Source organism: Echinops telfairi, unplaced genomic scaffold (assembly GCF_000313985.2).
Source record: "Echinops telfairi isolate 266 unplaced genomic scaffold, ASM31398v2 ScPeMD7_6273;HRSCAF=7185, whole genome shotgun sequence".
Taxonomy (NCBI): Eukaryota; Metazoa; Chordata; class Mammalia; order Afrosoricida; family Tenrecidae; genus Echinops; species Echinops telfairi.
The window spans coordinates 749,120-774,813 of NW_022110173.1; the positions used below are offsets into that span (position 1 = coordinate 749,120).

The 25,694-nt window shown below is 56.0% G+C and overlaps 1 protein-coding gene across 1 annotated transcript in view; it reads left to right on the forward strand.

Moving 5' to 3' along the window:
* DDX11 (DEAD/H-box helicase 11) overlaps window positions 1-25,639 on the forward strand; it is a 36,819-nt gene extending 11,180 nt beyond the window's left edge. The window contains exons 3-29 of the mRNA XM_045295909.1: window positions 1,438-1,581; window positions 1,763-1,910; window positions 8,257-8,505; window positions 9,175-9,261; window positions 9,524-9,672; window positions 11,450-11,495; window positions 12,536-12,643; window positions 12,766-12,853; window positions 13,401-13,621; window positions 15,031-15,183; window positions 16,317-16,363; window positions 16,656-16,735; window positions 17,050-17,094; window positions 17,420-17,487; window positions 19,778-19,816; window positions 19,982-20,093; window positions 20,179-20,313; window positions 20,704-20,816; window positions 22,267-22,339; window positions 22,553-22,656; window positions 23,158-23,307; window positions 23,497-23,565; window positions 23,648-23,748; window positions 24,048-24,132; window positions 24,338-24,416; window positions 24,521-24,675; window positions 24,771-25,639. Of these exons, the coding sequence (XP_045151844.1) occupies window positions 1,767-1,910; window positions 8,257-8,505; window positions 9,175-9,261; window positions 9,524-9,672; window positions 11,450-11,495; window positions 12,536-12,643; window positions 12,766-12,853; window positions 13,401-13,621; window positions 15,031-15,183; window positions 16,317-16,363; window positions 16,656-16,735; window positions 17,050-17,094; window positions 17,420-17,487; window positions 19,778-19,816; window positions 19,982-20,093; window positions 20,179-20,313; window positions 20,704-20,816; window positions 22,267-22,339; window positions 22,553-22,656; window positions 23,158-23,307; window positions 23,497-23,565; window positions 23,648-23,748; window positions 24,048-24,132; window positions 24,338-24,416; window positions 24,521-24,675; window positions 24,771-24,800 (2,730 nt within the window). The 5' untranslated portion in view covers window positions 1,438-1,581; window positions 1,763-1,766 and the 3' untranslated portion in view covers window positions 24,801-25,639. The remainder of the gene's footprint in view (window positions 1-1,437; window positions 1,582-1,762; window positions 1,911-8,256; window positions 8,506-9,174; window positions 9,262-9,523; window positions 9,673-11,449; window positions 11,496-12,535; window positions 12,644-12,765; window positions 12,854-13,400; window positions 13,622-15,030; window positions 15,184-16,316; window positions 16,364-16,655; window positions 16,736-17,049; window positions 17,095-17,419; window positions 17,488-19,777; window positions 19,817-19,981; window positions 20,094-20,178; window positions 20,314-20,703; window positions 20,817-22,266; window positions 22,340-22,552; window positions 22,657-23,157; window positions 23,308-23,496; window positions 23,566-23,647; window positions 23,749-24,047; window positions 24,133-24,337; window positions 24,417-24,520; window positions 24,676-24,770) is intronic.
* Window positions 25,640-25,694: the final 55 nt, after the last annotated feature.

Genomic DNA, 25,694 nt, shown 5'->3' on the forward strand with positions numbered 1-25,694 from the left:
GTTTTCTCCTCCAGATTGTTCATCCAGCCTGTCCTATCCAGACCTTTTGAAGATGAATGCAATGCCTAGCTTCTCAAATGCATCACTCCTGATGACTGTCTGACACAAGTGGCCAGTACCACCAGTCGTGAATTTCACTTCACGAATGCCCAGATTTGGATCACTATGTGCTCCATTCTGTTTTTGACAGTTTCCACTTTTCTTAGGTTCATACTTTGTCCGTCCTTGTTCTAATTTCTCATCAATACTTGCAGCCATTGCTTCTCATATGGAGTGATTCTATGAGCAAATGACAGTTCTGAAAGCTCTAATGCATCCATGCCATTCACGTCAGCTCTGCTCTAAGGAGGCCGCTCTTCCGATGTTACTGTGAATGCCTTCCCACCCAAGGGACTGTCGTCCGGCGGTGTTCTTTTACCCCTTGTAAGGTTTTCAGTGGCTAATCCTTCAGAGGTGAACAGCCTCTTCCTTCTTCCTAGTCTGTTCTGAGTCTCGAAGCTCCTCTGGTGATCCTGCTGGTATTGGAAATACCAGTGGCCTAGCTTCCAGCATCACAGCAAATGCAGTCAGCACAGGCTGACAGTTCAACAAGTGGGTAGCAGTTTTGAATGGCCCTCGTTGTGCAGTTATTTAATTGCTCCCAAAGTATAACGGGAAACACATTATGGCAGCTCCCTTCCCTCATAAACGGGCTGACAGGGTGATGTCTAGTTCGGGCTGCTGGAGTACAAATGTGAAGGGTTTTCGGTTATTACTGTGTGTTCTTAGAAGAAACAGGCCTGCCAAAGAGCTTGGAGAAAGGACTTTGGACGGGAGAGGCGTGGGAACCAGGGCTGAAGAGCCATTCCTCCAAATGGTGATTAAAGATGGAAGGGGACATAGACATTGTTTCAAAGAGATGGGGTGTTTACAAAAGAACAAGATTGAAAATGGAGCTTTTGCAAAAAAAAAAATTGCTATGGCCTCGGAATTATGAAGGAAGCCCGCTGGCTGGAGCCCTCAGCCACTCCTAGTCAAAAGGCTGCCAGCCCCCACGCTGCCTCTGCTCCCTGGGAGAGCGCTGTGGCCCTCTGCTTCCGGATGGATTGTAGCCCAGGATACCCTCCAGGGCAGCTCTCTCTGTCCTGTTGGGTGGTCACGTGGCAGCAGCTATTCCAGGCCAGTGGGCTTGGTGTTTTGTTTCCCCCCGTGTTAAGGAGCTGTTCTAGCCTGGATTTAGTCACTGAAGAGAACCCTCCCGCTGGAACCAGATGGAGAGCAGCTTTTATTTCTTCAGGCCATAAAAATGACGAGGAGGAGACTGTGCGCTGCTTGGGAAACGAAGATAGGACGGACTGGGAGGCAGCACAGAAGATACCTGAAAGTTGGGGCCTCTCTTAACCCGTGCCGTCCGGGGAATGCTCCTCTTGTAACCCTCTGTATGTCGTGACTTTCCAGGTCTTCGCGGCAGAATAAGGCGAAGCCACATGGGCATGTGCGTGCTGCAGTGCACGGCCCGCGGTGGCAGAAGAAGGCTGCAGGAGTCACCGTGGGCCGCACACATCCTGGAGCCCAGCAGCCCACCTCGGAGGCATTAGGAAGGTATCATCGGCTGCGTTTTGCTAACAGATATTTCTGATAAAGGGTGGTTGCAGCGTTTTATTGAGGCCTCTTGAGGGTCTGCAGAGCAGGAGAGGACAAAGTGACAGGGGACGTTCCACAAGCATGAGGACTGCTCTAGGTTTAAGTATGCTCCTCCGGTTCTTTTTCTCTTCCCCTCTAGAACCATGGCTAACGAAACCCAAGAGACTGGTGGCCTCCACTTCCCTTTTCCCTACACACCGTATTCCATCCAGAAAGACTTCATGGCAGAGCTGTACCAGCTGTTAGAAGCTGGCAAGATTGGGATATTTGAGAGCCCAACTGGCACTGTAAGTATGACCTGGGAGTCTGCACTCAGGACAGTTTCGAAGCAGCATTGTTTGCTTTTTCCCTTTGCCTGTGCAGAGGTTTTTATGTCTCAAACTTGGACAGACTCTCCACTTAGCTTACTGAGGCGTCGTCACTTCCTCTGTTAAATAGTTAAGCACAGGCCCAGGGTCTGAGAAGAATTAGGCAAGAGGCACAGGGATTTGAATGGCACCAGAATCCGTGACCTGTAGCCCTGACACTTTCCAGATACTGCGTGTATTTGGACATGAACTGCTCTGATGTCGAGAAACAGAAATCACTTTGGCCTCTTCGCAGATTGAGCATATTGTTTGCATCTCTTGGGGTAAAATTACCAAGTGCTGGAAGGATCCAATTTTCCCCCATTTCCCTTGGCCTGGAGGAATGCGGGATTTATGAGGGGCTGGTTGTTAAGGATGAGTAAGGCTGCAGTGAGCGGTTCCAGGCTTCTCTTCTGCACTTTATTATCTTTTGTAGCAAAACACTGTGTGTTAGCACACGTCTGCCCGTGGATGTGAAGGGCCCCAACTGGACACGGACAAGAAGGACCTTCTCCCCCTTGTCTCGTTGTCCCCCGTCATCTAGCAGAACTTGGCCGGTTTGGCCCATGAGAAGCTGTGTGTGTGTGAGAGAGAGAGAGAGAGAGAGAGAGAAATGAATGAATAAAAGAAAGTGATGCATTCCTTCGCTCGTCCCTGTTGAGGGCGCCACTCGTGAGATGACCCCACATCTCCTGGGACAGGACGAGTGTGGACGGAGCGCACTCTACTGCTCTGTTCTGTTCTTTCTGTCTCGAGAGGTGGGAGGGACTTGTCCTGCCAGTGAACTGCATTCCCTCACAGGACGCGTGGTGAGTGCCGTGTCCTCAGCTACTCCCGCGTCACAGAAGCCTGGCCTTCTTCCCTCCATTTAGTCCGTGCAGCGTGGCTCCCCTGAGACAGGGTTCCAGCCACTCCGGGCTTCCTGTTGAACAGATTCCACTTTTCTTTTTTTTTTGGAGTGGTCTTTTCTTGGACACGGCAACATTTGTTTCTGTTGAGCATTCCTTCTTAATTGGAAAGCTTTCATCAAGGACTCAGTGTCTCAGACCCTACTGAACTGAGTGCTTCAGGCAGACACTTTCAATCCATCTCAGCTGTTTCTTGGAAGAAGGGGCGTTTTCTTACCATGTTTATGAATGATCAGCTTAGATAGCAGTGTCTTGATAGATGCTGGACACAGGTGCCTTTGATACATGCAGGTTTGGTCTTGCCGTCTCTGTTCCTCCCCGGCCCCCCCTCCGAGTCACATCACTGTCACAGGTGTTTGTCTCTGTTGATCCCTGTACTATGGGTATGTTTCCTCTCTTGATCTTCTTTTGGGTGGCTTTTCCAGAGTTAAAAATTGCGTCTTTAAAGTTTGGTGCATTCTTATTGTACCTCTGGTCAATTCTTCCCACATCATCCAATGGCTTCTTCATATAATTTCCCACTCAGATCATGGCCCACTCCATTGTTCTCCGGGAGCTTCCCTCCCGAACGGGTCCATGAATTTGCTGTGCTGGGGATGGGTACGCCCTAGGTCGACTTTGTAGCTGTTGTCCTAGGAGCTCCCTTCTCTGTGTTCAGCCACGACCACAACAGCGTTCTTGACCCACCGATACTAAAGACAGCGCCAACGCACTGTGGCAGATGTAAACCCCACGCACCATCACCGCAGTCAAGAGGTAGACCGTGTGCATCGCCCCGCAAGTGTGTTGGCTCTCTGCAGCCTCCTCTGCAGGTTGCTCTGCCAGCCCAGCCCCAGGCAGTCGTCTCCTGGGCGGGGGGTGGGTGGGGGTGGGGGGTGGGTGTCCACTGGGGTTTTGCCCAGACATCCTGAGAAGGAAGCATGCAGCGCCTGCCCTGTGAGTTGCTCCGCATAGTTTTGGGGTTCATCCAGGCTGTGCTTTGTGTCTTGAGGCTCTTTTATTCTTACTGTACCTGTGGGGGGTTCAGCTTCCCAGAATCCATCTCATCATCCTTTTGGGGCGCTATCCCCTCGCTTGAGTACAACACGTTTTTGAGAAGGGTTGTATAGGAGGTCAATTTTCCAGATTTTTCCACTGTAAAATTGTCTTTATTTTGCCTTTACCACAGCCACACTAGCTTCCATTGTTGCTGAGAAAATGGGGGGAAAGACTGCCCCCCCCCAGCTGCCATCGAGTTGGTTCCAGTGCACGGTGAGCCTGCAGAGCAGAGCAGAGCATAGGGGCTCTGCTGCGTAGGTTGCCCAGACTGTGACTCCGCGCAGGGCAGACGGCTGCGCCTTCTCCCTTGTAGGGTTGGCGGGCTTGAACCATTGACCATGTAGTTAGGCACACCCCCAGTGCTTAATGCACTGCACCACCATAGCTCTGTTAGGAGGCCGAGGGAAACCTACATCTTAGTCTGTGGGGGACCCTGTCCCTCGCTGGGCTTCACCGTCTTCTGTTTGTCTTTTGTGTTCTGGGATTGCACGATGGTGGACCTGACTGGGGGGTGGTTTCATTCCTCTGTCGGCCACTTGGTGGGCCCTTTCAGTCCAGGGACTTGAAGCTCTCGGTTCTGAGAAATTGCCTTGTCTGTGTTAAGGTTCGTTCCTCTGTGTCCTTCCTGCAGTGTCCAGTTGCTCCTTTGGCTCAGGACTTCCTGCCTTATCCTTGGACTATGTTTTCCTCTGACAGCCTTTCTCTTTGGACTCCCTCCACCTCCAGCTTGCTTTTGTTTTACTTTCTGAAGAGTTTTGCTTTTCACTTTATTGCCTGGGCTCGCAGTTCTGTGTATCTCTGCTGTTAGACCACTCATGACCAAGAGCTTCTTCTCATGCCCTTGACGATCGTGGTGACCTCCCAAGCAGTCCACATTGGCCGTGTGTGACGGACGTACTCCTCAGCGTAGCATCCCCCAGTGCTTCCACATGCGGGGGTTGTAGACTTGCCGCTAGGCGGTGGTGTTGTGTCGTGCCCCACTGGTGCACACACCACACTCTGTCCACGCTGCTGTCCACTGATGGGCACGTGGGTGGTTTCCATCTTCTTGCTACAGTGCCTAACATGGGTGTGCAGACAGCGCTTTGTGCTGTGACTTTTACTTCTCTAGAATGTATGTCTAATAGTGGGCTTAGTGGTCTCGGTGTTGGGTTGCTAACTGTAAGGTTGGAAGTTTGAACCCAGCGGCCACTTCTCAAGAGAAAGATGAGGCTACACGTTTATAGTCTCGCGTGTATATTCTGATTCTCAGAATCAACTCGGTGGCAGTGAGTTTGGTTTGGCGCAGGATTTCCGGGACATACGGTATTTCTGTTTCCAACTCCTTTCAGGACATGTCCTGCACTCTCCACAGTGGTTGCACTAGTTTACTGACATTTAACTGTGGACGAGCAGCTCGGTCCCCTTTCCAGTGGAGGGGCCGGCTCTTGAGGCAGGCTTCTGTCCGTGGGCTGTTGTTACAGAGGTATGTCGCGCCTGCTGTCCGCTTTCGTGCCGGGGTAACAAACGCCCCCGTGTCACATGCGGGCAGAACGCTGCCCGGGCCCTCCTGCAGAGCACTGTCTGCAGCAATGCCGCCCGCCTCATCTGAGAAGCGGAGGGAAGGTGTGTGCAGCGGCTTTTCTGGTCATCCATTAGAATTGTCATTTTGTCACAGGGCCCTTTAAGAACCTGATGAAACCAGGGGAATTCATCCAAGGGTGATAATTATTACTACTACTATTTAATAGCGGCAGAATAGCAGCTTACACCACTTGCTCACTTAGGTACTAGGGGTAGGCGCTAGCCTCTAAGCGTACACTGTGTAGAGTGCTTGCCGAACCTCTAGGAGGAAGGCCCTGTGATTGCATCCATCCCAGTGGAAACAGCTTTGCCCTCAGTACAGGCAAGTGTCAGGAGCAGTGTCTTGACCCCAGAGTTGATGTCCTTTACACACGGGGCCATGCATGCTGCTTCCCTGTCCCTAAATGCATGCAAGGGCAACACCATTCTACTGCAGTCCATTTGGTCCTGGGTGAGGGTCAGAACCCCCTCTTGGTACTCTGGGATTCACCCGGGTGATCAGTCTCTGGAGACTTTCTGGACTGAAGGATGTTGGCCCCAGAGGGAGTCTACCCTGCACGGAGACTCCCTCTGGACACAGAGAGAAGCAGCCTGGTGACACTCACTGCCATCTCCTCTCTGTGAAGACACACTGGGGGGTTCGTTCAGGCCTCTAGATCCAGAGCTATGTTCTCCAGAGCAATTGAGTTCCATTAAAAAACAAAAAGTGTATATACTATGACTCCTGCGACTGATGATATTCTCTCTGAACATTGGCTGCACAAAAGCTTAGGGTTAAATTTGTGGGATCGTCCAATACCTTAGCAGGTAGATGGGGTGTCATGCTATGAATTTGTTTGGCCGTAATTGTTTGGGGGTTCTGTTTTCCACTTCCAATGATATTAGCTTACTATCTTTTATGTAACCCACTAAACCACTTTAAATTATTTTAGGGTTAGTGAGCTGTACAGTTCTGCAAATGGAAGCTCTTGCTTGCTTGCTTTGGGGGCCTAATCTGTATTTATTTACGTCTTCATCCCATTTTTACTCCCTATTGTATGTCTAAAACTCACTGCCATCTAGTCAATTCTGATTCATCAGAACCGTATGTAGCATTTCCGAGGCTGTAAATCTTCACAGCCTCATCTTTCTCCTGTGCACTGGCCGGGGTGTCTGAACAGCCAACCTCACAGGCTGTTGCTGTGTCTATTGCGAACAGTACAATGCCCCCGGGCTCCATCGGCATAGTGGATTGTGATCTTAGCTGCTAACCTCAAGGTCAGCGATCCAAACCCACTAGCCACTCATCTGGAACATGATGAGGATTCTGCTCCTCGGGGCCTTGTGCTCTGCGGTCCTATAGGGTTGCTGTGAGTTGGCAGAGACCAGGGGTGTCAGTCTGGGTCCATTACAGAAACAAGTCCACAGAACTCAGGTATGAGGCTTTATATAAAGGGTAAGTGCATATCAATAAAACATCCCAATCCAGTGCTGCCCAAGCCCACAAGTCCAACATTATCCCATATGTCCAACACCAATCCACAAAACCCTCCTCCATCTCACTAAACAGACGCAATGATGCCAAATGTGTAAGCATCTCAGCTCTGGCACGGGTCTCCACATGTTCCAGCACCCAGGGCTGCATTGGGGTAGGTCCATGCGGCTTCTCAGGGATGTCTTGCAGGAAGTGAGCCTTGCCAGCTGAAGCAGGGAACTGGCTAAGGCAGCTGCACCTGGTCTGACCGCCAGAGAGCAAGAGACCCGAGAACTAGAAAGGCGAGGCTCACCAAGCCCTTTATCTCTCCGCCCCTAAATTAACCCCACGTGTTTATTGGCCAGATTGGCACAGTAAGCTTAACTACCTCACCAGGGGTGTCAAAACTGGCAGCCCGAGGGCCATTTGTGGCCCCTGAGGTAATTTTTTGTGGCCTGCAATGCTCTGAAATAAACTGAAAATAGAAAAAAATTGTTATGAAGTAAATAGCGCTTAGGTGAGATTGAGGCAATACCGTACACACTCTTTCCTTGTGAACCCTTAACTACTGAAGACGAGTCTACAGGTGGCCCAGTGCCTTTCCCGGGGGCCTGTGGACGTGGATAAACGCACTGCCTCGTTCTGGCGACGTTTGGAAGCGATATGTCTGCCACTCTCAGTGTCAGGTAATGTAAACAGATCCCAATAGCGAGAAGGTTAAAAAGAGCACTCTGAGTTATGTTGTTATGAATCATACCTAGCAGCAGCGCTAGTTAACATTTTTAGAGGGAAGGCATTACGATTGTGCATCAAGTTTGTCAGCTGCCCAGCATGTTGTGTTTTTTATTAGTTACTTTGTTATATTTTCCGGTCACAACATCAGAGGTAAGTGAAAACTAGTAGGAGGAAAGCACTGGCAAGTTTCGGGTAAAAAATAATAATTTTAGTTTTATAAATACATTAAATAAAATGTTTAAATAAAAGCAATTATATCGTGTTTTAAATATCCTATCCATATTCCTGAATCCTCACTTAATATAAATTTAACAAAATTTCTAAGTGTGTTGTGGCCCGCATGAATCTTGCCTGTTGCACCAAATGGCCCGCGTTTTCATTGAGCCTGACAGCCCCTGGCATAGACAATGGCCGTGGGTCTGGTTTGGATTTGGATGTGTTGTTAATAATCTCCTCTCTAAGGCAGGTCTTTGAGCACCCTCTGGCGTGTAAGCCAGGCTTTCTGTGAAGATTCTGTTAAAGTGGGGAAAGCTCTTTGGGGAGCCTTTTTGTTCTATCCTCCGTTTCTGGAAAGAGTTTCTCTCGGCAGGGGAAATCTTTAAGCCTGATTTGTGGGGCTCTCTCCTGGCTCCGTGACTTTGAGCAGAAGAAACGTCAAGAAGAGGCCCGTCTCCTTGAAAGTGGAGCCCTCCCTGTCAGTGATGGGAAGGCCCAGCCTCCATCTCTCTCTGCCTCCTGCCAAGAGCCCCCAGAGGCGCCAGGGCCTGCCGGAGAGCCTGACTGGGTCACTCAGTTTGTGCAGAGGAAGGAGGAAAGGGACCTGGTGGACCGGCTCAAGGTGAGTGCCTGGGGTCACCAGGAGTGGGCGTGGCGGTGATTCGGAAGTGTGGATACCAGTGCAAATGCCACTAAACTCATCGTAGTGGCCTCGGTATGAAGGGAGTGTCTCTAAACACATCACTGGGGTCATTCTTGCAGCATTTCTACTCCCCCCCCCCCCATTTATTAGGAAGCTTTTATTAACATAATTTCTCTTAATATACTTGGAGGTGCAATTTCTGAGCACAAAATGAAAAGTACTATTTCTAGGAAGGGAAGAAAAAAGTGGGTCTGAAATGATCATTAGCTCAGGTGGGTTCTGAAATTCAGGTGCCCCGAGTTCTTCTCCAGCTCAGCACAGCCTGGCTAGCCCTTCACTGTGTGGAGTGGCGGCCACTGCCCCCTGCTGTCGTTTGGGCTGGACTTTCAAACAAGCCTTCTCTAGACCAGGGCCTGGCAGCTCCTGTTCACGCCTAGCCTTGGAAATGAACCCAGCCCACACTGGCTCAGTCATCACACTCGGACACAATTAAGCAATGGGTTTGGAAGGCAGACTATTTGCTGCCTAGACCCTGCAGCCACTGGGTGCTCGGCGGGGAGGGGAGCCGTCCCCAGGCGGCCTATCAATGATGGGAAGGCCCAGCCTCCATCATTGTGGAAGTGTTCTTCAGGTGGCTGCATCTTCCAGGAGGAGCAGATGCGGAGGAAGAAGCGGGAGGAGCGCCTCCAGCAGCTGCGCCACAACACACAGCTCAAGTACGCAGCCAAGCGCTCGGTGAGTGCCCTTCTGGGGCCAGCCGGCCCTGGTCAGCACCACGCCTGGCTCGCTCGCTTGGAACTCTGCAAGGCCCCCACCGTCTTTCCCAAACCGTCACTGGCCCCCTTCCCATCCTCCACCGTGGGGCAACCTGAGCTGAGGCCCACGTAGAACACGAGGCCGATGCGAAGGGGCAGCCGTGCGTCTGCCCCTGCGACTGTCAAGGGTGGGCTCCGGGCCTGAGTGCCCTTTCTCCTTGCCACCTCCACTGCCCCTCTAGAGACAAGAAGAAGAAGAAATGGAGCGGCTGCTCCGCCTCAGCAGGGAGATGCTGGCAGCGGGGGCAGGGCCGGAGCAGCTCCAGTCTGGGGAGGAGGAGCTGGTCCTGGAGGAGTACGAGAGTGATGAAGAGACGCGGACCACCAGTGGGTAAGACAGTGCCCTCCCTCGCACCCAGACAAGAGGCTTGTCACTCACTGGGAGGGTCTCTATGCTTTCTCCAGCCGGGCCCTCCGCGGGTGCGTCGGTGTTGCTTACAACAACAGCAAGACTCACATCCATCGAGTTCATTCCGACTCAGCGACTCAGGAGGGGCACAGGGGACCTGCCTCTGGGGGTTTCCAAGGCTGTCAATCATTCTGGAAGCAGACTGCCACCTGTGTTCCCGCAGAGCAGCTGGTGGGTGCTGAATGCAGCGCCCCAGGCCTCCTCAGGGAGAGCTGACTGCAGGGAGGGCCCTGCCGACGCTCTGACGGTGGGCTTGGTGTTCTCGGCAGCTCAGGGTAGCGTCACTGCGGCACAGTGAGGCGGGACAGCTTGGCCAAGAGCACAGAGCCAGGACGCCAGGGAGCTGGGACTTGAACCCAGCTTCTCTGGATTCCAGCTGCTTTTTACCACCAGGCGACACTGTCAAGTCTGTGACCTATACCCATGAGGTACCCTTCCAGTCAGACCACCCCCACTGCCGTCAAGTCCTCCCGAGTCACAGCGACCCGTGTGTCACACACAGCACAGAGCTGCAGTCACAGTGACCGTGTACATGCCGCACGGAGCTGCCCCATGGGGTTTTCTTGGCTGTGCTCGCCCTTGAAGGCGCTTGCCATGCCTTTTTTCTGGGCCCCGTAGAGTGGGTGTGACTGACCAACCTCGGTCAGTCCCCAGGAGCAAACCGTGTGCACCACCGGGCACTTCTGGGTTCCCAGGTGTCCTTACTCGAGCATTTCTTTTTGGAAACCTCAAGGCATTATAATAAGCATGGTCCTGGTGCGCAGGTGTCTGCTCTCTGAGCTGTGACCTCCCAGGGGACTAGAGAACATTGGAGGCGACAAGGGGGCCATTTCTGGAGCAGACTGCCTTTCCAGAGTCTCCTGTTGCTCGGTGATCATTTATCAGACACCTCGGAGGCTCTGCTGCAGCGCCGGTCTGCTCCCGTTACTGGGATTGCAGAGATGAGTAAGACAGCCATGGGCCCTGCCTCCAGCAAGCTTACACTTGGTCGCAGGAGCTGACTGAAACCTGCCCACTTTTGTGAAATTGATGCTTTTACCTGGATGGTCAAATGGGGCAAAGTGGACTGGCACCGGGCTGTCGCCGTACAGGGAGAGGCCTTTGTACAGAGACCTTCCAGGACCAGGAAGAGCCGAGGCAGGACAGACAGATGTGTGCTCGTCAGAGGGCCCTGGTGTGGCTGGGAGCTGTTGTGAATGAAGTGGGCATTCATTCCAAGGTCAGGCACCTGGTGCCATGGCGAGGTCCCGGCAGGCCTGTCCTGGAGGTGACGTTTGTGTTGATTAGGCGTTGGCGTGGGGCAGGGGGAGCAGGTAAGGGCAGAGTGTTCCAGCAAGAACAGCAGAGGTGATCCAGGTATGGCGGCTAAGTGGGAGGACGGCCTCAGCTACCGAGATGGACAGCATCCAGCTCTGACCAGGCTCCTCGTGTGGAATGTGGGTCGGGGAACGCCTTGCTCCTTTTACCTTCCCGGCCATGTCCCTTGCCCTTCAGGCTGAGCAGCAGTGGGCCGCAGGGTGTGCTGAGCAAGTGAGACCCCGCTGCTCGGACAGAACCTCGCTGCTGCCTGTGCCCGTCTCCGGCCAGAGCTCCGTGGGCCTCTGAGCAGAGGGGCGTCTTGGGACTTGTCAGTAAATGTTTTCTTGCTTACACTGGCGGGAAGAAGACTCGTGTCTGTGTGTGTGTGTCCCCTCCTCAGGGTAGATGAAGATGAGGATGACTTTGAGGAAGAACACGTCACCAAGGTAAGACACAGCGTCCTTGGAGGCTTGCCTGTGATGGGGCCCGTCCAGGGCTCTCCGCTGTGGGAGTTCTGTGTGTTCCTCTGTGCCCTCTGTCGGGGGCATCCAGCCCGCCTGGGCCCCGTCTGTTTGGTGGGCTGGGCACCCCTGGAGATGTCTCCTGGGAGGGTGACGGGGAGCAGCCATTCTGGGTGTGAGCCTCAGTGGCTCACATTGGGGTGGGGTGGGGGTGGGGGTGCCAGACAAAGTTGGGGCGCTCTGTCCCTTGAGCCTCTGCCGTGTTGCCTTCCTTTCTCGTCCATAGTTTGGTCCGAGTGGAGTTTTGGAAGGCGTGGATGGTTCTGGCAAATTAATGTTTCATTCGTTACATTGTTTTCTTATTCTCAGTTGAAAGTAGAGATCCCCTCCTCTCCCTGTTTTCTGATTTCTCTTAGCTGCAGAAAGAGCATATGTTCAGCCTGGCCACTTCCCGCTTCACTGCTGCCCGTCCCTCAAAGCCCTCTGGGGCATGTGTGTGCAGTGACACCCCCCCACCCCTGTTACACACAAACCCCAACCCAGACCACTACGACTGAGTTGACCTGACTCAGGGTGACCCCTTGGACAGAGCAGAGCTGCCCCTCAGCTTTCATGATGCCGAGAGCCCCAGATTTCTCCTGAGCAAAGGCCGGGAGTTGGGACTTCTGACCTTGCTCAACATCTAAAGCACAGCGCCACCAGGGCTCCTGCTGCTGCCTGTAAGCCCTCCCCCCCTCCCCCAAATGTGAGGGATCTTTGCCAGGTCCAGAACCACCACACACCTTGCTCAGATCGCCTTGCCCTGGGAAGCAGTTGGATTCTAGACTGTGAGACTACTGGAGTTCCCCTCGGTTCTAGAGCTGAGGAGGAGTTGAAGAACCTTGGGATGAGGCTTGTGTGGAGACAGCTTGTGTATTTGGGGGTCACTTGGCTCCAGCCCCCCGGCTGCTTCGGCGTTGGCTTGATGTGTAGAGAATGTCTTGGAAAGTCCTCTTCTCTGAGATCGCCTCTCCTCCTCTGACCAGGTTTATTACTGCAGCCGGACCCACTCCCAGCTGGCCCAGTTTGTACACGAGGTGCAGAAGAGCCCTTTTGGCAAGGACACCCGGCTTGTCTCGCTCGGCTCTCGGCAGGTAAACAGAAGCAGGGGACCTGGCCCGCAGAGCAACAGGAGGGAAGAAAGATGAGAGGGGGCCCCCGAGACAGCCAGCCCTACCTTTCTGACTGGTTCTCCGTCTCCCATCTCATCTCGCAGAACCTCTGTGTGAACGAGGACGTGAGCCGCCTGGGCTCGGTGCAGCTCATCAATGACCGCTGCATGGAGATGCAGAGAAGCAAGCTCGGTAGGCAGAGGAGCGCCTCGGCTGGCTCCAGCTGGCCTGGGGACAGTGCTGGGGAGAGAGTGGGCGGGCCGGGCTGTTCAGAGCCCATCCTGTTGAGGATGGACCAGCAGCCTGGGAAAGAAACACAGGATCTTACATAGAAAGAATGGCAGCGCTGACCCCGGGTGCCTTTTGGGAAAAAGCGATCTTGCTTTTCTGGGTCAGCCCAGCCTCACCCCTGACTGGTGGTTTTCTAGGGTATATGGGACGCAGGGCGCTCTGGTGGTGCAGTGGTCACCAAGTGGTCAGCAGTTTGGAAGTACTAGCCACACCAAGGGAAAGAGACGGTGGTCTAGTCCTGTAGAGTCACAGTTGTAGAAACTTGCAGGGGCAGTTCCACCCTGTCCTACAGGACATTGACTCGGTGGCAGTGAGTTTATAGAACGCACAGCAAGCGACCACAGCAAGCAGGCTTTTAGAACCCCAGCCCCAGGGCACTGGGCCTTGTCCTGAGAAAGCCCAGCTCCACTGACATGTTCTGTTCTCTGTCTTTGTCCCCTGGTGCCAGCCCCGTCCTCAGAGAAGAGGAGCAAAGCAGAGGCCGAGAAGCCGAAGCGGAGGCGGCAGGAAGGCGGGACTACCTGCCCCTTCTACAACCACGAGCAGATGCAGCTCCTGCGGGACGAGGTCCTCCTGGAGGTGAAGGACATTGAGCAGCTGGTGGCCCTGGGCAAGGAGGCGCGGGCCTGTCCCTACTACGGAAGCCGACTGGCTATCCCGGCGGCCCAGGTGAGGGCCCTGGAGCACTGAGGGCTGGCTCTTGGCTCTAACAGTGGTGTAGGGCCGGAGGGAATTTCTCACTTGTCAGCGTGCGGAACCACTCCTCCTCGTCCGAGGGCTCAGAGGCACACAGATCCCTTGGTGGCTCCGGGCTTCAGGGCCGAAGGTCTCCCTGGAGCCCAGCAGACAGTAGTGTGCTCTGCTGGCGCCCACAGGGAGCTCCAGAACATAGAGGTATTGCCACCCTGCCGCTCAGAGCCGTGGTCCCAACGTGCATGGTCTTCCCGTGGCACAGGCTGGTACTGTTGGCTTTGTACCCGTGATATTAAGAAATGGCCCACTGGAGAGACCCCTGCAGAGTGGCTGTGTGGTTTGGTGATGTGCCTGGACTTTTTGGAGCCGCCTGGATTGAGTCTTTGGGTGATGTGACGGGTGCTCACGAGTGGGGAAGCCAGTCAAGGTGCTCAAGAAGGGGTGCCACAGGCGCCGGAGAATCTGCTGATAGGGAGGCCCGTCCGTGTGTGCCCTGAACAAGGTGGCTGTGGGTGCCCGGAGAAGAGCGCTGGAACGCTCCCGCTGGGCCGGGCCCAGCACCCTTGCCAGGGTCTCTCCACAGCGCAAGTTCAGTGCTGGCGACGTGGGTGCACGAGTATCATGAGCCGTCCTGGCAGTTCCATGTTCTTTTTAAATAGTGTTTTGTGTTTGGGGTGAAAATCTACCCAACCCTGCACGTTCCGACCTTGATTCTCTAAAGCCATGTGCCCAGGGAGGTAGCTAAGGTGGGCATTGCCCCTAAGGCCTGAGAAGGGGTGTGATTTTCCAGTTTCCTCCCAGCAAGTGAGGAATGGAGCCGGTATGACAGCCGAGGCCTTAGGCTGCCAGTTTTCCAGTTGTTGTTTTTTCCCTCTGTTACCTGGACACTCTTTGTAAAAGCATAGCACCCAAAGCCTTACCAAGTGCTTTTTTATTAACAACCTTTTAATAACCTTTAACCCTCACTCGATCTAGTCTCGGTTCTGGAGTTTACCAAGCGCATCTTGTGGATGAGGAGACTGGCATAGAGAGGCCAAGTGGCATACAGTGGCACACCACTGAGAAGTGGCAGCTGGCACCACAGCCCAGGGTGCTCTCTGGCACCCCCTGGTTCTGGGGAAAGCCTTGGGCACCTCAGCTGGGGCTGAGGGATTGGTACTTGGGGGACGGACATACATGAGGCTAAGGAGAAATGGTTCCCCCAGTCCCCCCCTGCTAGTCCAGTTCAGTCAGAGGTGCCCACTGCGACCTGCTCCACCTATCTGGTGTTCCACCAAGGGCCTGTGGCTAGGCGCACCGCGCTCCTCTGTAGCTTTGTCTCGAATACTCCTCCCGTCATCCCGCCAGGCCACCAAGCCCCCCCCCCCCGCCTTCTCCTCCCACAGCTGGTGGTGCTGCCCTACCAGATGCTGCTGCACGCGGCCACACGGCGGGCGGCGGGCATCCGGCTGCAGGGCCAGGTGGTCATCATCGACGAGGCTCACAACCTGATCGACACCATCACCGCCATCCACAGCTCAGAAGTCAGCGGTTCCCAGGTAGGCCAGCCTCTCCTTACCTGGGCCAGGGCCTGCCACCAGAAAGGCCAGGAGCTTGTGTCTCGACGGACCTGGGTTCCCCCAGAGACGGGCTTGGGAGGACACGCCCCGACCTGCAGTGGCCCTGCCGGTGCCTGTCTGTGACTTTGCAGCAAATCTCTGACGGATGGGGACCCAGCACGGGCGAGGTGCCCCGTTTCCTTGCTCATCCCATGCTGTCTCCTGGGTCCTTCTCGGCCAGGGTGCTACTGACCCGTTCTGCAGAACCCGGGCAGCTGAGCTGCAGGAAGCAGGAGCCTGCACGTGGTTCCATGCTGCTGTCGGTCCTGTGCTCTCAGCATTAAGTGAGGGAAGCCGCCCATGGTTTCTGGAAGTCACCATGTATGTAGGAGTCTCACGCACTGGGTGCTGGATGGGTCTCTAACCTTCATGCTAATGCCACGGTGGGAATGATTCTGCTGTTTGACCTTTAGAACTCAGGAGTCAGGGTGGCTTCAACCATTTCCCAGGGTCACTTTGGAAATAATTGTAGAGCCAGACTTAACAACTGGCTTCTGACCCTGAAACCCACACGACCCACCACCATCTCTGCTCACCAGTGACTGGGCTTGACCGTCAGAGAGAATGCCATTGTGAACTTGACCCCTTACTCTTCGTGGGACCCAGTAGCAACCAACAGAGGCAGCCGCATCCTTTCTTGCTGGTCTCCGTGAGCCGTGGGGGCTTCTGCAGACTGTTTTCCTTCCTTCCTTCTCGGCCCCCACCGGCCTCCAAAAACTCACTGCCACGGCGTTGATCCCGGCTCACAGCCACCCTCGGGACTGGCTCCTGTGTGTCCCAAGACTGTCACTCTTTACGAGGGCAGAGAGCTGCATCCTGCTCCTGCAGAGCAGCTGGTGGATTTGAACCGCTGCCCTTGAGGTCAGCAGCCTGACTTGTAGCCCACTACACACACACACACACACACACACACACACACACCGGCTCTTCCCACCACCCTCGGGGCCTTTAAAACGGAGCTCTGAGTTCCCACCTCAGTTGCCCGTGCGCCCTGGACTGGCCTTTCTAGGTGCAACCGCAGGGTCACTGGCTCACAGCCAGGGCCACCATGTCACCCGTCTGCTCTCTTCTAGCTCTGCCAGGCCCATGCCCAGCTGCGCCAGTACACAGAACGATACGGGTGAGATGCCTGCTGAGCACCAGGGCCCTTGGGCTCATCCCCTCAGGGGAAGGCTGGGCTCCCCCAGGCTGGGGCCGAGTGGACCAACGTGCTGCAGCTCTCTGCAGTGTGCCCCGGTGCCCGCCCTCAAAGGCTGAGGCTGCTTAGGACAGAACTGCTGGGTCTGCAGGCCAGAGGCCGTGGCCAGCCTTTTTCAGCTTGAAGGCTTCATCCAGAAAGGGCTCAGCTTCGGGCAGTTGGAGGGGCAGTTGCTGCAGGAGTCAACACCTAATGCCCAGTGGTTTCTCCCCAGGAAGCGCTTGAAGGCCAGGAACCTGATGTACATCAAACAGATCCTGTATTTGTTGGAGAAGTTTGTGGCTGTGCTGGGAGGTAAGAGCGCCCGACCCCCGGCCTGCTCCCTGAGCACCGGCAGGACCTGGCGTGGAGGTGCGTGCTCAGACTATGAGGACATTCTCGCCCCTTGGGGCTCAGTTGAGTTGCTTGATGTTAGACGGTCAGGCTTGTGGGGCTCTCAGAACCTCCGCCCCTCTCAGCGGGTTCTTGTTACTGGAAACGACAGAACAGAAACCCACGTTTCTATCTAAATACGCTTATTTGGGTGGGCACGTCGGGGTGAGGAGATGGGGCAGAGACCATCCTGGAAGACCATCCTGATAGGTTGAAATACTCTTCTTTTTTTTAAGGGGACATTAAGCAGAACCCCAATACCCAGAGCCTCTCGAAGACAGGTAAGAGGACCTCTGTGCAGGCCAGGGAGAACCTAAGCCAGTGAGCGGTTCTCAACCTGCGAGTCACGACCCTTTCGGGGGTCAAACGACCCTTTCACGGGTGTCGCCAGGTTCATAACAGTAGCAAAATTACAGTTACGAAGTAGCAACGAAAATAATTTTTAAGGTTGGGGGCTCACCGCAACATGAGGAACGGTATTAAAGGGTTGTGGCATTAGGTTGAGAACCACTGACCTAAGCCCTCCCATCCTGACACTGGGACCTGGAAGCCGGGGTCTGGGCGCTTGGGTCCCAAGGCCCTCCGTGTATGTCTGTCTGTCCCCAGGAACAGAGCTGCAGACCATCAACGACTTCCTCTTTCAGAGCCAGATCGACAACATCAACCTGTTCAAGGTAGAGGCTTTCTCCTCTTCCTCTCCAGAGGCCCCTTGTAAGGAGGGAACATACCCGGTGTACTGGCTGAGCGCTTTCAGAGCAGGGTGTCCGGAAAGAGCACGCAGGCTTCAGCCTCTGAAAAGGGCCGAGGTGCCACAGGAGTGGGGAGACACAGAGCCTCTCCTTAGACCCTTTGGGCACGCATCGGGACTCTGCCTTTCCTTACCATCTTCCCCTGGGCTGTGACAGGACAGGAGGTGTGTGTTGGGAGGGTGACGGGGCCAGGCTGGGGAGAGGAGGACTGGGCTGCCTTAGGGACCCCTGCCTCCCACTCCCGCTGCAGCCTCAGACCTTGTTTCCCCCAGCCCTGCTGGCCACAGCCTCCCTCACTGGCAGCACCCGGGTGGGGACCACCTGATTGCCGCTTGCTCCTGGGGCCAGTTGCCAGAGGCGGGGGTTTGACATGCCTCTGCTCTCCATCCTTGTCTAGTCTCACCAGCCGCCCCGCCCACGGCCCTCCCCTTCTGTGTCAGGCAGTGGCCACACAGAACTCAGACAGTACTCGTGATCATGGGGCGTATAAGGGTAATTAACGGGTTACAATTCAAGTGAGGAATACTCAGCGGATAGTCCTAGCAGTGCAGTGGTTATGAGTGGGGTTGCTCATTGCAGGGTCAGCAGTTCAAAACTACCAGCTGCTCCTCAGGGTAAAAACAAGGCTCTTGACTCCGGTAAGGAGTTACAGCCTCAGAGAACCACAGGGCTTTCCTACAGGCTCTCCGTGAGTCAGAACAGACTTGATGGCAGTGAGTTTGGCTTTTAGTTTAGTTCAGTCAGTGTAGTTTCTACTCTCCCGTGCCCTCAGGCAGACCCCTGCTGCCCCTCAGACTCTTGGCCTGGCCTCTGCTCTGCGCGGCGGGCTACCATTAAATGCTTAAAGAGCACCCACTCCTCTGGAGCTCAACCCCAAGGCATTGGGCTCCAGCTCCCTGAGTCAGCAAACCCAGCACCTCCAATTAAGTGCCCAGAGGCACCTCACTCCACAAGCCAGCCTCCTGCCCCACAGCACCCGCGTTATGTGATCCGGGGCCTGGGAAGCCCACCACAAGGCTTGGCCCTGGATCTGCTGTTGCTGCTCCTCTGGGCTTAAGCAGGCTCAGTGTGCAGGGATCTTGGGGTCCAGATGACACCCTCCCTCCAGCTTCCTCCTGTGCTGGTAGCGAGTCTCTGAGGTGGCTGCGTGTATACCCAGCAGGAGCCCGGCCGTTAAGACCGAGCCACGCAGGCCTTCCAGGGCATTCCCCCGCGTTCTTCCCATCCAGGAGCAGGGTCGTTTGGTGGAGCAGCCAAGGCTTTGGCTGGAAAAGCCACGTCAAATAACTCATCACAGTGCGCCCCGTCGAGATTCCAAACAAAAGGAACGCTGCCTGCCCCCCTGACCAAGCACTTGCTGTGCTCTGGGCAGGGTGTCAGCTTAGTCGCTCCCAGTAGGGTGTGCTCAGAGAGGTTACCGCAGAAAAACGAAGTGCACAGGGTCACACCTGGCGGACGGCAGAGCTCACCTCTGGACCCAGCTGGGCCTGCTCCAGAGTCTGGCCTCCCTCTCCCACCCCTCCCTGACATGCTCCTCTTGGTCATTGTCACTGCCACCAAGCCCATCAGCCAGGCTGGAAACATGCTCTCTGTGTTCCCTTCCTTCTCCCCCATGGTCACGGGCAGCCACCTCACCCGCTGAGAGAACACTCCTGGGCTTGTCCTGCCCTTTGCAGCTCTACAGCCACACACACCACCATCACCCCCAATCTGCTTGCTCCATCTCACTCTCTGCCCCCTTCTAATATATTCTACAAAACACCCTCAAGAGAATATTAATTTGGAGGATGACTTCAGAAATCCTGGAGGGTTTCAAACTCCTCACCTTAGCCCAGGCTAAGAGCAGGCTCTGTACCTGCATGGCTGACACCTCCTCAAGGAAGCCTAGGCTTGACCCCACCCGTGCCTTTGGTCGTGGGGCTCCTTGGTTGAAACCCCTAAGTCTTCAAGGCCCAGCTTGGATGCTGCCTATTTCCTCGGAGGAAGGGTGGCAGAGGGGATGTGGCTGTGCGGGGCAGCTGGGTTGGCCAGCCGCACTCGGGGACAGGCAGTTGGCCTCTCCCGGGAGGAGGACCCTGAGAGGAGGTGGAGGTGCTGATTCCAAGGAGGCTGTGGGCGGTGAGCCTGCTGCTGAAGTGTTTGGAGACTGTCTTTCCTGCCTGCGTTGGGCCGACAGGCTGAGTGACGTTGTCTTGTGTCTGCCGCGGGGCTGCAGGTGCAGCGCTACTGTGAAAAGAGCAGGCTCAGCAGGAAGGTGCGTTCCCGCCGGTCCTGGCTGCTATTGCGGTGCTTGGCTGTCCCCACCCTTGGGAGCCCAGGGTGGCCGTGTCTGCATCCCCCTGCGGGTGGGAAGGGAATCCCCATGCCTTTGGCATGGCCTCTGTCCGTCCTCCTGTCACCCGGGCCCCTCCTCCCCCAGCTCTTCGGCTTCACGGAGCGACATGGAGCCGTCCTGGCCTCCTCCAGGGAGCACCCCAGGCTGACTGGGTTTCAGCTCTTCATGCAAGGCCTACAGCCCGGGGCCAGCGAGGGTGAGTGGAAGGGAGGAAGAGGCCCTGGCAGGAATGACCCCGCACGTGGGGCACCCAGCCAGGCGGTCGTGCCTCTGCCTCGCAGTTGCTCCTGGAGACCCTGTGGAGGAGGGTGAGGCCAGGGGCTCTCGGCCTGCATCCCCCCTGATGCACATCGAAGGCTTCCTGGCAACACTCACCACGGCCAACCAGGACGGCAGGGTCATCCTGAGCCGCCAAGGTAATCCCCACCCAGCAGTCAGCCACACAGGCAGACAAGCCTGGAGCCAAGGCGGGGCCGGGTGGTGCCAGGCTGCAGAAGCCCGTGGGCCGTGGCCGTGGCTGTGGCTGTGGGCTCTGGAGGCCGGCGGGCACTGTTTGCACCGTGCTCGTCTGCAAGTTGTGTGCATTGGACCTGCGTCTTTCCTTCTGAAGCTCAGCGCGTGTGTGGAAACGGAGCGGGTACAACCAGGGACCCCAGCGGGTGGTCCTGGAGATGACATGGGGTTTAACTGTAAAAGATGAAAGGCCCGGGTCTCCTCCACGGGCCATCTGGAGGTTGTGCCCGCGTGATGGCAGTCTGCGCTGGGCTGGCCCTTTCCCACGGAGCTGTCTTCTCTCTGCCCTTCAGGCACCCTCAGTCAAAGCGGCCTCAAATTCTTGCTTCTGAATCCAGCCGTGCACTTTGCCCAGGTGGTGAAGGAATGCCGGGCAGTGGTCATTGCAGGGGGCACCATGCAGCCGGTGAGGACCCCAGACACCATCTGGCCCTTCCCAGTCCTGGCGGGACCCTCGAGCCACAACAGGGTTGGCATGAGCAGGGCACGCGGTGTCCACTAGGTGGCACTGCTGCACTGTTTCCCTGCCTGTGCCCTTCAGCCTGGACGGGGGTGGTGGGGCTGGATGATAGACCCCAGGTGTGGAGACTCCCCTATATGCCAGTAGCTGGGGATCATGTCTCCCTGTCCTGTCACATTCCCTTCCTGCACCCACCATAGGCCCGTCAATCTTCTCTTTCACAAATGGAAACGTTTCTCCCCAAAGCGTCACATTTTCATTGTAGGAAGCACGCACAAGCAAAAACAGAAGGGCTCCTAATCCCACCACCTACAGATTCATTGTGGTGTCTATCATAATTTTTGCATGGATATATACATATTTTAAAAGCCGTACAAAAAACTGGCATCACTCTGCTGGTGCTGCAAGTTGCTCTTTCCATCCGCACGCTGTCATTCACCGTTTCTCCTTGCCAGCCGGCCTGGGCTGCCCTCATCTGGCCCGGCTGTGCGGTACTCCATCCTCTGGGAGATTGCACTTCACCGGGCCACGCCTCTCTCGTTAGATGCCACTTCTAAGTAAAACTGCCCTGCATCAGAAAGAACTCCAGTGGCATAGTGGGTACTTGTTGGGCTACTAACTGCTGAGCTCCCTCGCTGGGCGGCTTAGACACTTATGTAGACACCAACCACTCAGTGCTGGGGCATTCATGTTGCTCCCCTGGATTGTTGTCGACACACCTAGGAAATGTGGTTTTAATAATCACACACTCATGTGGCTGTGGCTAAAAATCAAAGAATTGGTTTATGGGTCTTTGTCTTGTAGCTCTCTTCTCAGACAGAACATTCTAGTGTCTTTTTACATTAGCATACTCATTTGCTGTACCCTAAAGTCTACCACAAGTAATGCACTTGGAGCCCTGGTGGCATGCTGGGTTGTGTGTTGAACTGCAGCACTTCACACCCACCAGCCACGCTCCCTGGGAGGAACGCGGGAGCATTCTGCTCGGTCCTGTCAGGTTGCTTGCTGCGCGTCAGAATCAGCTTACTGGCAGTGGGGGTGTTTGTTTGCTTGTCTTTAACAATCTTAGAAGTGTCGGGATGATAAATCGAATGGTAAAACGACTGCAGTGCGCTGCGTTTACTTTTTGCCCTTAGACTATGTCCCACACGGTGCTAAGAATGTCAAGTCCCCTGAAGCCAGCTTTTCTCGGCTCGTCTGGCTGGTTTGATAGCTAGGGCGGTTCTTTGGGGGCAGTCTGCTGTCCATTGTTGCCTTTTTTCATTTTTTTGATCCCCCGTTTTGCGTCATATTTGACAGCTTTCATGTGTATTAAGTTGCTGCCTCCAGAATCCCTTCCCAAGTCCCCCCACTCCTGGCCACTGGGGGGGTCATTGTCCACCCACATGCTTTGCAGGTGTCTGACTTCCGGGAGCAGCTGCTGGCCTGTGCTGGGGTTGGCCCTGAGCGAGTGGTGGAGTTTTCCTGTGGTGAGTGCCCCTGGCGGGGGCCCAGCAAGTTCTAAGGAGGGGTGGGCCCGGGCTCTGGCACCCTTGTCGTCAGTACAACCAGACTGTTCTCTGCTCCCTGCCGCTGATCATCTTCCCGTGGGCCCATTGGGGCTCACAAGTGAGGGGTGTAGCCTGGGAGACGGCACTGGGGAGAGGCCCTCCATCTTTCAGCCCGGTGCTGGGTGTCACCAGGTCACGTGATCCCTCCGGACAACATCCTGCCCCTGGTCATCTGCAGCGGGCCCTCCAACCAGCAGCTGGAGTTCACCTACCAGAAAAGGGACCTGCCGCAGATGGTTCGTGCCAGCCAGCCAGGCAGCTTGCCTTGCCACTGGCCTGTGTCAGGGTCCGGGTGCTTCCTGGGGTGCGGCCGCCAGTACAGGGGGCTCTCCTCAGAGCTGCCACGTATGGGATCACTGTCGATGTTTTTCAGGGGCGGCCACAGCATCCCTCACTCCATAGGCCACTGCACGGGTGCTCTTTAAAGGCCCAGGCATCCCTGTAGGACGCCGTGCGGGGCCAAGCTGCTAATTTGCTCTAGTCCCCTGCCCTGCAGGGGTGCCGGTCTGGGGGGCCCTGGTTTGTCATTGGTGATGTTGGGAAGGTGGTTCAGGCACTGGGAGCTGGCTCTCTGCAGGCACTGCCACGTGTGGCAGGGATGCTGCGGACAGTGCACATGCCCTTGAAGTGTGTTCCCTGTCTGGTTCTGCCCGGAGTCTGCTCCAGTGAGCCTGGGGTCTCTGCACTTGGTTTTGAGCCCTGCCGCGAGGCTTCCTGATGCTCATCTCCCTGTCCAGGTGGATGAGACGGGCCGAGTCCTCTGTAACCTGTGCAACGTGGTGCCTGGAGGGCTGGTCTGCTTCTTTCCCTCCTATGAGTACCTGCGCCAGGTCTACGCCCGCTGGGAGCAGAACGGCCTGCTGGCCCGTCTGGCTGTCAGGAAAAAGGTGAGCGGGCAGTGGCTCCGAGGCCCTCTCAGTCTTGCATGCCATCAAAATGGGGGGCAGGGGCTCCTCCCACTGCTCACTGCCCCCTGTGTAAGTGAGCTTCCCCAGCCGGTCTGGGATAGAAAGGACTGGGGCAGAGCCAGCACCGGGCATTCGGAAGCCTTTCCTGAGCTGGGGTGTCCTCACCAGGTGTTTCAGGAGCCCAGGAGAGCAAACCAAGTGGAGCAGGTGCTGACGGACTATTCCAGGTGCATTAAGGTTAGCTCTAGCTCCGAGGCTATGGGTCCGGAGAACCCGGGAGGTTGTCAGCTAAAAATACTTTTGGCGGGTGTCTCTGCAGGGCTGTGGCCAGGCTGCAGGCACAGTGACCGGCGCCCTGCTCCTCTCCGTGGTCGGAGGGAAGATGAGTGAAGGCATCAACTTCTCGGACAGTCTGGGCCGGTAAGTGGGCTCCTCTCACCTGAGCCCCCGAGAATCCTGCCCGGCTGCATGCTCAGGGCCAGGCAGTACAGTACTGGCCAGTTGGAAGTGGTGCAGCACCCACCTGGATGGGGACTCAGTTCATTAGCCTAGGCTGGATCTCCTGGCTGAAAACGCCCTTCTGGGTAGCAGGTACGGAGTGGGGTGTGGGAGGCAGAGCTGCCGGGGAGGGGGTGGTAGAACTGAGCAGGTGAGGCTCAGGGCTGTGCTCCTGGGCTTGGAGAGCCCATCCACTAACATGGGACCCTCACACTCCCCAGGTGTGTGGTCATGGTGGGCTTGCCCTACCCCAACATCAAGTCTCCGGAGCTACAAGAGAAGATGGCCTACCTGGATCAGACCCTAGTGAGTCCCTGCAGTGCCCAGAGCACAGCAGTGCAGCCAGGGGCTCATGGGCCACACAGCACGGGTTGAGGGTGCCCCGTAACCTCCTGGTCTTCCCATGACACCCCCTCTTCCATCAGTGGCTGTCATGGGGCCCCTGTCATGGGCAGTGCCATTTTCTCAGAGAACTGGGGTGCTGACAGGCTTCCTCCTTCACCCCTCGCAGCCCAGAACCCTGGGACAGCCGCCCCCAGGGAAGGCTCTGGTGGAGAACCTGTGCATGAAGGCCGTCAACCAGTCTATAGGTAAGCCAGCTGGGGTGCTCAAATTTGCCTGCTGTCCCCTATGTGAGGCTGCACGGGAGCTGCACTGGCAGGGAGCAGGTCGAGCCCAAAGCCTTGTCTCCCAGGCAGGGCCATCAGGCACCAGAAGGATTTTGCCAGCATTGTGCTCCTGGACCAGCGTTATGCCCGCCCAGCAACCCTGGCCAAACTGCCTGCCTGGATCCGAGGCTGCGTGGAGGTCAAAGCCACCTTCGGGCCTGCCTTTGCTGCTTTGCGCAAGGTCCGAGCTGGTTCTCCCTTCCCGAGGGACAGACGGAGGGCGCCTGCTGCCTCTGCCCGAGTCCTCTGGCTCACGGCCTTCTCCTGTCTCCCCAGTTTCATCGGGAGAAGTCTGCTGCTTCCTGACAGAGGAGGGTACGCCACCTCTGGCATGCCAGGAGGGGAGTGGGCCATAAGACCAGCCCCCTCCTGAGTTCAGTGGTCTTGTCAGGATCCAGGACGTGGATCTAGGTTAATCCTGACAAGACCGTGGGTGCTGGCCGCCTCTGGGCTCATTCCCGGTAGCTCTGCTCCTGGCATTGAGCCGGAATTCCCATGCAGCTCCCCTGAGTCTGGCTGTGGGCCTCATCCTGCCTAGCCTCTCCTGGAGGCGGCAGCCAGCACAGCCTCACTGCGGCCTCAGTGTCCATGATGAGGACACGGGCCTGTCCTGCTGTCTCCTCATCTGAGCCCAGAACCGCTCAGTCCCCAGCCCCGTGGACGGGGCTCTTCCTATTCAGGGCTTCTCGTCCCATTGCCTCACCTGCCGACCTCCCTTCCTGTGCAGCCTTGCTCCCTAACCTGTACACAGCCCTCCGCAGCATTTTTATCTCCCTGGCTGGGCTCCAGTTTCTACTGCGAGTTTATAGCACCTTCCCTCCCTCTCAGCCGCTTGAGCCAACTCCAAGACACCTCCTATCCTGACATCAGCGATTGTGCCAGCGGCCACTAGGCTCTCAGCAGGACTATTTTTAGAGACCTTGTGTCTGTCACTGAGACATTTTCTTCTGTGTGAAATTACCCCTCCCTCACATTTGCAACAGCTGCCCCTAGTAACTTGTCCCCTGCTCCTCTTCCTGAGCCCCCTTGGGCTTTCTGTGCCCATAGCCTGCTTAGGGACTGGAGACAGCAGGGGGCCTGCGTGGGGCCATCCTGCATCTTCACAGCACGTTTCTGGATTAAAGTGCACACTGGGTCTATGCTCAGTTCTCGCACCCTGCTTCTTTATTGGTCATATGACTGCACTTGCAGGTCTCTGGG